Raw genomic sequence first — 12,856 nt, forward strand, 5'->3', positions numbered from 1 at the left:
AGAAGGCTTGTTATTTCTCAGTCCAACAGTACCATTATCAAATGATCCAAGATCAGGAATGGCGCAGTGAAATGCAAAACAAGCTCCCTATACAATGTGCCACCCAATGTGCCAAAGGAGTTTACTGAGTAAGTAATATTTAAAATAAAAATCTGCAAGTGATAGAATTTTGAAATAAAAACAGAAAATGTTGGGAAGGTCAGGCAGCATGTGTGACCCTTCGTCAGATTGCTCAGCAAATATCTTCCCTATACAGGTTAAATACCTTGTCCTAACAAACACTCCAAGGGCAGAGAGTAAAGCCCTACCTTGTCATGGGCTCCAGCCCCATCTTTTTCAATAGCCCCCCAAGTAGCAGCAATGCCACATTTTGCTGGTTCCCAAACCAACCAAGCCATAGTCTTTGTAAATGGGATTGTCAAGTGGTATTAAACGGCAAATCAGTTTTACAAGCTGTAGTCCAGCTGAATTCAGTAGGAACTGGCAAATTTTATTCTTCCTTTTATTTAACCCTGTGTATGCTGTCTAAGGGGATGCTTGACAGATAAATACAGTCAGTTGAGAAAACTTAAGGTATGGAAGAGCTGCTGAGGCTGTAGAATCCATGCTTCAGATGCACTGGGACAGATAGAAGTGATCAATGGATTATGGAAAAGAATAACGCCTGTGGAAGGTACATAACCCATTAAATGCATATCCTTGCTGACGACCAATCTGGTTACTCTCACATTCAGCACTTTTCTCATACAATTTTTCTCCTCTGAATTTGTATTCTTTTACTGTTTGAAGACTGTTGCTGAGTTACTATTCGCCATCCTGTCAGGCACATTATCCTAATCACTCATTACATAGAGACTGCAAATGTTAGAATCTGTGGAGGAACTCAGCGGGCTGAGTAGCATTTGTGAGATGAGAGAGGAATTGCTGACACCTTGGCTTGAAAAATTACATCAGGACACTTCCTCACCCCACAATGGATGCCGCAGGACCTGGTGAATTTGTCAGGCAGACTAACCGATGATTCATTACATAGAAGGTTTCCAAAGATCTGATTCATCTACTGATCAGCTGAAGTCTGTGCAATTTTAAACCCATTGGAAACTTTCTCTTCAGTTACTCCGGCTATGCATGAAATTAAATAGCTCTACCAGATTGTCTCTTGGTCACTTCCTCTCTAAAAAAATTAACTCAAACCATTCTACATCATCAGTGCAACTTCAGTTCATAAACAAAATGTTGTATACCACTTGCCATTCCCACACCAATGCACAAGTGAGGGCTCATTGGTATGGTCCAGAATGCTTGGTCACAGTTACTGTAACAGGTTTCAACCTGTAGATGTACCAGACTAATAGGTAGTCAGAACAAGGAGTGAAATTCGATTGATGTTGATTCAAGGTGGCAGTGTCGATATGAGCTTATGGAGTTAAATTAGTTTGCTGGTACCATGAGTAACAGCTGAGGATGAGAATTTGATGGGTCCTTTAAAAAAAACTTTGTCTACAAGTTAGATTATGTCATGCTTGTTTTGTGTGATGTAGATGCTACCCAGCATGGGATCAGGAACATGTAAAGCTGTCTGTACCCTTTTTGACTCTGTCATCTCTGTCTTGCTGTCTGCAAACACCACACTGCTCCTCTTCTGCCGCCTCCTCTCCTTCCTTAATCTGATCTCCCCTTCCTCCTTAATGGCTCGATCGGGTGCCTTCTCTTCCATCTTCAGGATTGGTGTCTTTGGTCTTGGGCTGTCTGGACTAACACTGTTATAATGATGAAAGGAACACAAAAGCTTACTCATTTGATTTTGAATGTATGAATAAACATTCAATCTACAATCAATTGCGTAATAAAATGGATTAAGTGCTCAGTAGCCACAATATTTTGGACATGCTTTCTGTAGTTCAAGATGATGAGTGAAAATTGTGGGAGTTATCCTGAAGACACATTATCAATGAATATCTTCCACAGGAAAGAAGTAAATGAGACCTGTAAGCATTAACTTGGACTAGAAGTTGAAAGATACTTGTGTTAGGAGTTCTGTAATTGGCAAACAAACATTAAATTGAGGTACTTACAGGCTGAAAGGCCTAGTTTTAGGGATAGGGTTGGGAATTAGAAGAGGCTCTAGGAATAAATGCTAGAGATGCAGAAACTAAGATCTATAAAGGCATTTGGTTGGGTGGTTGGCATAAGAGTCAGAAATAGGGGTGGAAAGACTCAGGTGTGAGGGAGGGTAAGTAGGCTTTGAGGATGAATAGAGGTTGCCTCTGCTTTTGGGGTTTGGCAAATCAAGTGGAGGTGGGTTTGCGAGGGAGAAGTTGGTAGTGTGAGACTGGCTACATTGTGAAATGTTGGATTGTTCAAATTCCATTGTGTAGGCCATGTAAAGTAGATGGACCTGTAGCCCTGCTGTAGCCCAATACAATCACAGAGACATTACCCAGCTCCAGGTTCAGGAAAAGTGATCAGGAGGAGGAGCTGGGCCTGGATAATCCTTCCCGGCGAGAACCATGGGGAGCAGCCTCACACTCTGAGGATGTGTGGTTTTTGTACAACACAGACTCCAAACACTCTGACTCCATCAGTTACAGTTTAGAAGTTAGACTGCACCTTCAGTCACACAGTCACATGTTCAATCTAGATGGAAGTCAGGAGCCAGGGTAGGGAGAACAGTTTTACGTGGATTATTTAATTGGGTCAAGACATAATTGTTGAATGTGAAGATAAAATTGTGACGGGATGAGAAGCTAGGACTGAAATGTGGGCCAAGAATATGGAACTCCCTGGGTATGTGAGATGAAAGGTGTTGGAAGCAAAGTAACAGTGGCAAGATATGTGTGGTGGAGTGTGTATAGGGGTGTCTGGGTGGAGTGGGTGTAGGGGTGTCTGGGTGGAGTGGGTGTAGGAGTGTCTGGGTGGAGTGGGTGTAGGAGTGTCTCGGTGGAGTGTGGGAAGGGCCAGATGCTGGGTTGTTGTTTTTGACTGGGGGGTTTTCAGGAAGGATATTGTACTTGTGATGGATATTCCCTGTCATTAGGCTCAGAAATTGTGAGCTTCTAAAGATCAAGCAGTTGTTTTTGAATAAGTTAAATTTCCAGAAGTATTCTTTGTTTAGCTGCTTATTGTAAGCAGGAGCTAGTCTTCAGTTCTGAATGCAAATGGCAAGCAATAATCAGTTTTGAAGTTGAAAGACAGCTTTGCAAGCAAGCACTATCTATAGAGCAGACTTGCTGGCCCCATAGCACCTGGACTAATTGATTAAGAGATGTAGTATAAAACAGTGGTTTACTTAATTAGTCTCATTTCAAACTAGACAACATTTGCTAAATTGTTTACTACAAGGGAGCTTGCAGTCTAGATTGTTATTATCAAATAGCTGATGTATTAATAGTTGGCAGGTTTGTATACTTAGAGAGTCAGCTTCACAGCATTCAGGAACACTGTCTCCAGAAGCTTTTAAAGCACTTGTGTTAAAAGGTGTCTGAAAAAATATCACATGTGTGAAGTGACAGAAAATCAGGATAAATGTAGAAGGCTGTTCAGGCTTATTAGGAATAATAGACAACATCGAGAAGCATAAAGTAAACACAAAGTGAACTAAAATCTAATCCTTTGCCTTCAATTTCTGTGACGGATGATTGGCTTGTCTGCAGCTTGTTGGTATGTCTTTTTGGCTTTTAGGAATTGTACCTATGTTTTGGAAACCATTGCTGTTTTTGAAATGGTTTATAATTTGAAAGTATTTTATATGATATAAATTATCTGTGCATTTTAAATGTGTTTTAAGAATGTTGTTTGAATTGAAACCTGTATTGCTGAAAATAAATCAACTGTGTTTAAGCTACTTTGTTAGCTGGAAATATCTCCTCCATGGTGGGGGGGGGGGGGGGACCCATCACTCCAACAGTGAGTAAGTATTGGCAACTAAACCCATGGAGGAGAATAAACAAGGTAGTGAACTAGTCTTTGAAGATTGGGTAGCTATGGTGTAACTTTCTTTTAGTGAGGGTACATGTAGCTACCTATACTAAACACAACGTGCACTGCAGATGCTGTGGTCAAATCAAGACGTACAAAAAAGCTGGATGAACTCAGCAGGTCGGGCAGTATCCATTGAAAGGTTGATCCTGATGAAGGGTCTCGACCCAAAACGTTGACTGCTCCTTTCAACGGATGCTGCCGGACCTGCTGAGTTCATCCAGCTTTTTTGTACGTCTAGCTACCTATACTGAAAGGTGCTTAAAGTTTTAATTAGTGTTTAGAATTTCTTGATCAGCAAACACAATACCATCACATAGCGATTTCTCAGTAAGCACAGATTTGGTAAATGGAAAGTAAGGACTGAAGGGAGGATACAGTGAGAGTATGTAGTTGGACTTGATTACAAAATGATGACATTCACTGCCATCATCCTTTGCATAAAGTCTAGGACTTCTACATGTCATGTTCTGAATAATTTCATGGATATTAATCCACAAATTTTAATGTTTAGGGACTTTTGCAAGTCATTTTGCAATCTTATATATTTTCAGAATCTGAATATAGGTAGCCAAGAAAGAGGCTCAGTTCCTTCAAAGTTAAGTTGGTGGGAAGTTAGAGGATTGGGAAACTTCTAAAAACCAGCAGAAGGCAACTAAAAAATACATTAAAAAGATAAAGATGGAATACCAAAGTAAGCTAACCAGTAATATTAATGAGGGTACCAAAATTTCCTCAGATACATAAAGTGTATAAGAAAGGCAAGAGTGAATATCAGACCACTGGGAAATTATGCTGATGTGAATAAGTATTTTGCATCAGTCTTCACTGTGGAAGACACAGGCAGTAAGGAGTCAGGGTCATGAAGTGCATGAAATTACCATTATTGGAGAGAAGGTTTGTGGGAATCTGAAAAGTCTGAAGGTAGGCAGTCACCTGGACCAGATAGGGTACACCCCAGGGTTCTGAAAGAAGTGGCTGAAGAGATTGTGGAGGCATTAGTCATAATCTTTCAAGAATTACTAGATTCTGGAATAGTTTTCAGAAGACTGGAAAATTAGGAATGTCACTCCACTCTTCAAGGAGAGAGGCAGTAGACAGGAAACTCTAGGCCAGTTAGTCTGACCTCAGTGGTTGAGAAGATGTTAGAGTCAATTATTAAGAATGAGGTTTCAGGGTATTTGGAAGCACATGATAAAATAGTCCACAGTCAGCAAGGTTTCCTCACAGAAAAATCTTGCCTGACAAATCCGTTGTAATTATTTAAAGAAATAACAAGCAGGATAGACAACGGAGAATTAGTTACTTGGATTTTCAGAAGCCCTTTTACAAGGTGTCACAAATAAGGCTGCTTAACAAGCTATGAGCTCATGGTATTACAGGAAAGAATCTAGCATGGATAAAGCAATGGATGACTGGCAGGAGGCAAGGAATGGGAATAAACAGAGCCTTTTCTGATTGGTTGCGGGTGACTAGTAGTGTTCCACAAATGTCTGTATTGGGACCGATTCTTTTTACATTATATGTATTTGGATGATGAAATTGACGACTTTGTTGCTAAGTTTGCAGACAATATGAAGGGACAGACAAGGTGGAGGGGCATGTAGTTTTGAGGAAGTAAGGAGGCTGCTGAAGGACTTAGACAGATTAGGAGAATGGGCAAAGAAATGGCAGAGAGAATACAATGTTAGGTCCTGACGAAGGGTCTCGGCCTGAAACGTCAACAGTGCTTCTCCTTATAGATGCTGCCTGGTCTGCTGTGTTCCACCAGCATTTTGTGTGTGTTGTTTGAATTTCCAGCATCGGCAGATTTCCTCATGTTTACAATGTTGGGAAGTGTATGATCATGCACTTTGGTAGTAGAAATGAAAGGGTTGACTATTTTCCAAATGGAGAGAAAATACAAAAAACTGATATGCAAAGGTACTGGGAGTTTTTGTGCAGGATTAATTTGCAGGTTGAGTCAGTAGTGAGGATGGCAAATGCCAATGCTAGCGTTGATTTCAAGGGAACTAGAATATAAAAGCAAGGATGTAATGTTTTGATTTATGAAGCACTGGTGAAGCCTCTCTTGGAGTATTGTAAACCGTTTCGGGCCCCTTATCTTAGAAAGGTGTGCTGAAACTGGAGAGGGTTCAAAGGAAATTCACGAAAATTATTCCAGGATTGAACGGCTTGCCACATGAAGAGTGTTTGATGGCTCTGGACCTGTATTCACTGGAATTCAAAAGATTGAGGGGAGACCTCACTGAATCTATCGAATGGTGAAAGGCATTGATAGGAAGGATATGGAGTGGATGTTTCTTATGGCAGGAGAGTCTAAGACCAGAGGACACAGCCCCAGAATAGAGAGGCGTCCTTTTAGAACAGAGATGAGGAAGTATTTCTTCAGCCAGAGGGTAGTGAATCTGTGGAATTTTTTGCCACAGACAGCTGTGGAGGCTAAGTCTTTATGTATAATTAAGGCAGGGTTGATAGATTCTTGATTGGTCAGGGCATGAAGGGATATGAGGAGAAGGCAAGAGATTAAGGCTTTTTAGGAAATTTGGATCAGTCATGATGAAATGGCAGAGCAAACTTGATGGCCAAATGGTCTAATTCTGCTCCCATACCTTATGGTCTTATGGACTTAACATATAATAATGTCACAGTCAATTACCACTGAGAGCAGAAATGGCAATGCATACATTGCTGTGCCTTACCTGTCAGCATTCCCTTTGGTTGATATGCTGCCTTCGTTGTTGATGGAGCAGAGAGAGATCATGGACACTTGTCGGTAGGACCTCAGCATGGATCTTGGTCGACTTGTCCGTTTGTCATCCATATCCGGCTGTAAGGTAAATCCAGGAGAGAAAGCAGGTGTGTGAAGTTGTAATAGTCAACTTTTGGATTGATAAGTCTGTCAGAAATCCCACCCCAGAGACCTGGTCACATAATCTTATCTAGCAACGCAGTGCAATACTGGCTGAATGTCACACTGTAGGTGATATGTCTTATTAAAGCAAGACATGGTGTGCTCTTTAAGTAGGGTGCAAAAACATACACTCCACTAATTGATAAAGAATGAGAACACCTCTGGATGTCTTTGTCTATACGAATGGTAGTGTAGCAGTTAGTGCAATTCTTACAGCTCAGGGGGTCAGAGTTCAGAGTTCAATTATGACCACTTCTGTAAAGAGTCTGTATGTCCTCCCCATAGAATGTGTGGGTTTTCCCCAGATGCTGTGGTTTCCTCCCACTGACCAAAGACGTACTGGTTAGTAGATTAATTGGTCATTGTAAATTGTCCCATAATTAGGCTAGGGTTAAATTGGGGGTTGCTGAGCCATGTGGCTCATAGGGCTGGAAGGGCCTAATCCACACTGCATCACTAAATAAAAAATAAATAAATAAAGTGGGAATTCTCCGCAAACTCATCAGTACCTTCATTGCACAAAATCCAGCAAATGCTCTTCACATGTTTGAAAAATGGAGTCAAACAAGAATGTGGCTACTGAGCATCTTAAATCCTGTCCCTTGGCCAATAAATAAAAAGAGCAGAGAGCTTGTAATTACAATGCTGTGCCTGCACTGTCAGGTCAGGGTCAGAATAGGGACCAGAAGAGCTTTGCTTCCTGACCTATATATTTGGTCTCTTCTCCAACACAGGTGTGTATGTGACAGAAAACTCAGCAAAGGGACGTATTGGGACATTGTTCATTTCTGCCTGGTGAACCATCAAATCCTCTTACCAGCTCCCTTGTTCCATACTCCTTCTCTACTTTGATCTTTAGCTGCTTGAAGCATTCCTCCATTCGATCATGGAATGGCCGTAGGTCATCCAACACCCTCCTCCCATGAAGTTTTATTCCTGCTCCGAGCAGCGGCAGCTGGTGAACATGAAGAGGAGAAAACTCTCATACTACCATTATCAAAGTACAGCATTGGCAGCATTTGTGACCAGACCATTGCAACCACCACAACAGGACTGGTGTCTGTTTGAGGAAGTGGGGCTATCAGGAGGAGGGGATATCCCAGTGCTGAATGGCTCATGAAAGCAGAGATTTCATCTTCAAATTTACTTTTACTTAGTTTGGGATTGAGGGCGGAGGATGGACAATAGCAAAGCCATTGTGGAGACACAAGAGACTGCAGATCCTGAAATTGAGTCAAAACTGAACTTGTGGTGGCAGCATCTGTGGAGGGTAATGACATTTCAGGTCAAAGTCCTATTTCCAAATTGTCAACAATTCCTTTCCTTCCATCGATGGTGTTTGATCCATTGACTTCTGCAGCGGACTGTTAGCTTATCTTGTTGTCACATGATGGTTTCAATCACAAGGAGATTGCTTTTAAGACCATTTTGGAAAATATCACATTAATCAGCGTGAGTGAACAAAATATATTGTGATTCAGACCATTTTAAAAGTTTTAAAATTTTAAAACCTAATGGATTGCTTTACGCACATCTTTACCAACGATTGCGATCCACAGATTACCAACTTCCACAACTTGGTCCTTGAACCTGAACTCCATATCTCTGGAAACTGTCTGGCACCTTTGCCACTTTTGAACTGCTCTCAGTGCCAAAGATAAAATATAGGGCTCAATGCACTGAGAATCACAGGTGCAGAGTCACATCCCACTTGTGGAAATGCTGCAGCTTTGAACAAGATTCTGACTGAATATTGCTGAGTAACAGCTGTGTTACTGTGTAAAAAGCACAAGATGCTTTTTATCCTGTGGTCTTAAAATCGCAAACCACGGCCACCTGGTGAAATGTCGATGTTACTGTTGTATATTGAAGGGTAGTGACTGAGTTAAAGGTCGGAAATGTTCTGCTTTCATATGTACAGAAACAAGTTTAAATTTTCACTTTTGCAAAACTGAGAACCACAAACCATGGGGCTGGCTTTCCTGTCCTTTCATGATCATGTAGAACCATTCACTACACAATTCAGCATGAGGCAGGAGAAAAACAGTAAATGCCTTTACTGATGTGAATAGAGACAAAAGAAGGGAAAAAAATCACTAAAGCTTCTCCAAAAAAGGGTTTTAAAACTATAGCCCAAAATCTGTCCTTTGCTTCCATTCACAAAGTCTTCAGGATTAAGAATTAGATCAGGAAACACTTTGGGATTATCCTGGACTTTTCAGGGACTGAGCATTAATCTTTTGAATACTGTGACAAGCAATCTGAGGATAAATCAGCAGGGTATTAAGAAATGTTGCTTTTCCAATGAATGTTCTATAATAATTTTGTTTACTGGTTATAAAGATTTTCAGAGTAAGGTAGAAAGGTCATTTGTAAGATAGAAAGGGGATGCTAAATGTTCAGTACTACATCCCATTGTCAGAATTAGTAGTTGACAGATGTCCACTTATTGCTTATTCATTATTGATCTGGATTTTATTCCAAATCATTCATAGTTTGTTGTGTAATTACATGTAATATCAGTGATCATAATTCCTTACCAGTGAAGTTCCATCACCAGGGCTATAGAAACCAATAGTATTATTGCATTGAGAACTTTTGCTTAATCAATGGAATGACACTGTTAGGAAAAAGAACTGCAGGTGAAAATAGACTATTCCACTAAAACATATGAGGAACAATACATGTCGGGCCTGACAACAGGTCTTCTAAAGGTAATGCTTAGAAATTCTGCAATGATTATATGAATGAGACAGGTCAACCAAGATCCTTTGCAAATATTCTGTATGGGATTGGACATAAAATATTCTCTCTGAAGACTACGAGACTACATAGGTTTGGATGTACATCAGCTCTATACAGATAATCGAAATATGGTTTATTGTAAAGAGAAGACCCAAAAGACCGCAGGTGCTGGATTCTCAGAGCTTCTAGCAGCATCATTTGTGGGCACAGGTAAAGGAATTTGCAATGTTTCGATCTGAAACCCTAAATCAGGACTAGATGTGAGATTTTGACCCAAAATGTCAATAGTTCCTTTCTCCCCAAGGGATGCTTCTTAACATACTCAGTTCATCCAGCAGATTGTTTGTTGCTGATTATAAAGATATTCAATGCAGAGAATGTGAATGCATTTCCATACGAGAAGGATGAATGGGTTTACACATACAGCGATTCGAGCTATAGGACGTGAATTGTGTGAAAAAGACTCTGTATCTATACAGAGCTTGCAAATGGGTTTGCTGTGAGGAATCCTGTGTGGAGAATCCACATGGAAAGTGTGAGTGGGTTTATGAGTTGGGTTTTATACAAGATACAAATAGATCTGATACACTGAAGTCCATCTTCCATTCTCACCTGCCATGCTATAAGATCCTTTAATCGAGCAAGTTTATCCCAATCTTCTGGGTGCTCTCTTGAATACACCTCTGTGAAGAAAGCCTGAAAGAGCAGAATAATTAAGCATGGAATCACAACCACTCACTGCCTTCCACCAAAATCAGCTGATTGAGTAAGATAGGGAGTTAAAAACACTCCTGTCTGAAAATGGATGGCACATTATTTATGTATTAGAATTCTGTTCTATGTTATGTTAAAACCTGTGGAAAATGGCAATATTAAAAACAAATGCATCATGACACCACGTTTGCATGCAGAAACAGGACAAGCATAATTTCCAGTTCAGCACAGTTCTCCACATTTTGCTGCATAGCAACAAGTAAAGGGCATCAAGTTTTAAAGACACACTCGCCATGGCAACCACAGCACTGTAGTAGGCACGATGGTTGCCATGAAGGAGACAGAAAGTACAGACGGTTCCTAAAAGCCTTGTTTGATGAGATACGTGGCTGGTGTAAGTAAGGTGTTACATGCTGAGAGATTTGGTGAGTGAAGTGTCAGGAGTCCTGAAAGACCTACCATCAGAAGAGGCAGGCAGGAGGTGAAGACAGACATCACCAGGACTGGGAATTTCCCACTCTACAGCAGCACCAAACAAAACCCTCAATAGGGTAGTATGATTTACACACAACTGTCCACAGCTGGAATGGAATGGAGAACTGAGAGCTTTAAGTAAGATGCCACTCTTCAGGAGTCACAGGTCATGGCAGTAATCAGGGCAGAACACAAGACATGGAACATAGAAATCTACAGCACATTACAGGCCCCTCAGCTCACAATGTTGTGTTGACCATGTAACCTACTCTAGAAGCTGCCTAGAATTATCCAACAACATAGCCCTTTATTTTTTGAAACTCCATATACCTATCTAAGTCTCTCTGAAAAGATCCTATTGAATCTGCCTCCACCAACATCTCCGGCAGTGCATTCTACTCGCTCACCACTCTCTGTGTGTAAAACTTACCTCTGAGATCCCCTCGGTACCTATTTCCAAGCACCTTAAAACTATGCCCCCCTGTGTTAGCCATTTCAGTCCTGGGAGAAAGACTCTGGCTATCAACACAACCAATGCCTCTCATCATCTTGTACACCTCTATCAGGTCACCTCTCATCCTCCGTCACTCCAAGGAGAAAAGGCCGAAGTCACTCAACCTATTGTCATAAGGCACGCTCTCCAATCCAGGCAACATCCTTGTAAATCTCCAATGCACTCTCTCTATAGTATCCACATCCTTCCTGTAGTGAGGTGACCAGAACTGAACACAGTACTCCAGGTGGGGTCTGACCAAGGTCTAATATAGCTGTCACATTACCTCATGGTTCTTGAGCTCAATCCCACGGTTGATGAATACCAACGCACCACATGCCTTCTTAACCACTATCAACCTGCGCAGCAGCTTTCAGTGTCCTATGGACACAGAACCCAAGAACTCTCTGATCCTCCACACAGCCAAGACACTTATCATTAATGCTATATTCTGTCTTCAAATTTGACCTACCATAATGAACCACTCACACTTATTGGGGTTGAACTCCACCTGCAATTTCTCAGCCCAGTTCTGTATGCTGTTGATGTCCTGCTATAATCTCTGACAACCGTGCAGACTATCCACAATATCCCCAATCTTTGTGTCATCAGCAAATTTACTAACCCACCCTTCTACTTCTTCATCCAGGTCATTTATAAAAATTACAAAGAGGAGGAGTCTCAGAACAGTTACCTGCAGAACATCACTGGTCACCAACCTCGATGTAGAATACGAACCACCCTTTGCCTTCTGTGGGCAAGCCAATTCCGGATCCACAATAAAAGGTCTCCTTGGATCCCATGCCTCCTTACTTTTTGAATGAGCCTTGGATGGGGAACCTTATCAAATGCCTTACTGAAATCTATATACACTACATCCACTGCTCTACATTCATCAATGTGTTTTGTTACATCCTCAGATAATTCAATCAGGCTCGTAAGGCATGACCTGCCCTTGACAAAACCATGCTGACTATCTCTAATCAGATTATGTCCCTCGAAATGTTTATATATCCTGCATCTTCTTCAATAATCTTCTCCAATAACTTGCCCACCACTGAAGTAAGACTCGCTGGTCTATAATTACCAGGTTATCTCTACTCCCTTTCTTGAGCAAGGAAACAACATTTGCAACCTTCCAATACACTGGTACATCTCCTGTCCCTATTGATGTTGTAAAGATCATCGCCAGAGGCTCAGCAATCTCCTCCCTCACTTCCCATAGTAGCCTGGGGTATATCTCATCCAGTCGGTGACCCATCTAACTTAGTGCCTTACAAAGTCTCCAGTACAGACTCTTTCTTAATGTCTATACGCTCAAGCATTTTAGACCACTGTAAGTCATCGCCACAATTGTCAAGTAAGTATTCCTGGTGAATATTGAAGTGAAATACCTCCACTACCTCCTCTGACTCCATGCACACATTTCTTTATGGACTCTTTATCTTGTTATCCCATGTTCCCATTATTTATTGCCGTTTGTTTATATCTATGAGTGCTCAGTTTGTTGTCTTCTGCTATCAGGTTGACCTTTCATT

At 41.1% G+C, this 12,856-nt stretch overlaps 1 protein-coding gene across 1 annotated transcript in view; it reads right to left on the minus strand.

The window, feature by feature from the left end:
• Positions 1-12,856, minus strand: part of LOC140739509 (dedicator of cytokinesis protein 2-like) — a 651,201-nt gene that overhangs the window by 4,426 nt on the left and 633,919 nt on the right. Inside the window, exons 46-49 of the mRNA XM_073067873.1 lie at positions 10,250-10,333; positions 7,710-7,847; positions 6,681-6,808; positions 1,586-1,760 (exon numbers count right to left, since the gene is read on the minus strand). Coding sequence (XP_072923974.1) covers positions 1,586-1,760; positions 6,681-6,808; positions 7,710-7,847; positions 10,250-10,333 — 525 coding nt within the window. The remainder of the gene's footprint in view (positions 1-1,585; positions 1,761-6,680; positions 6,809-7,709; positions 7,848-10,249; positions 10,334-12,856) is intronic.

This window comes from Hemitrygon akajei, chromosome 15, assembly GCF_048418815.1.
Source record: "Hemitrygon akajei chromosome 15, sHemAka1.3, whole genome shotgun sequence".
NCBI classification, from domain to species: domain Eukaryota; kingdom Metazoa; phylum Chordata; class Chondrichthyes; order Myliobatiformes; family Dasyatidae; genus Hemitrygon; species Hemitrygon akajei.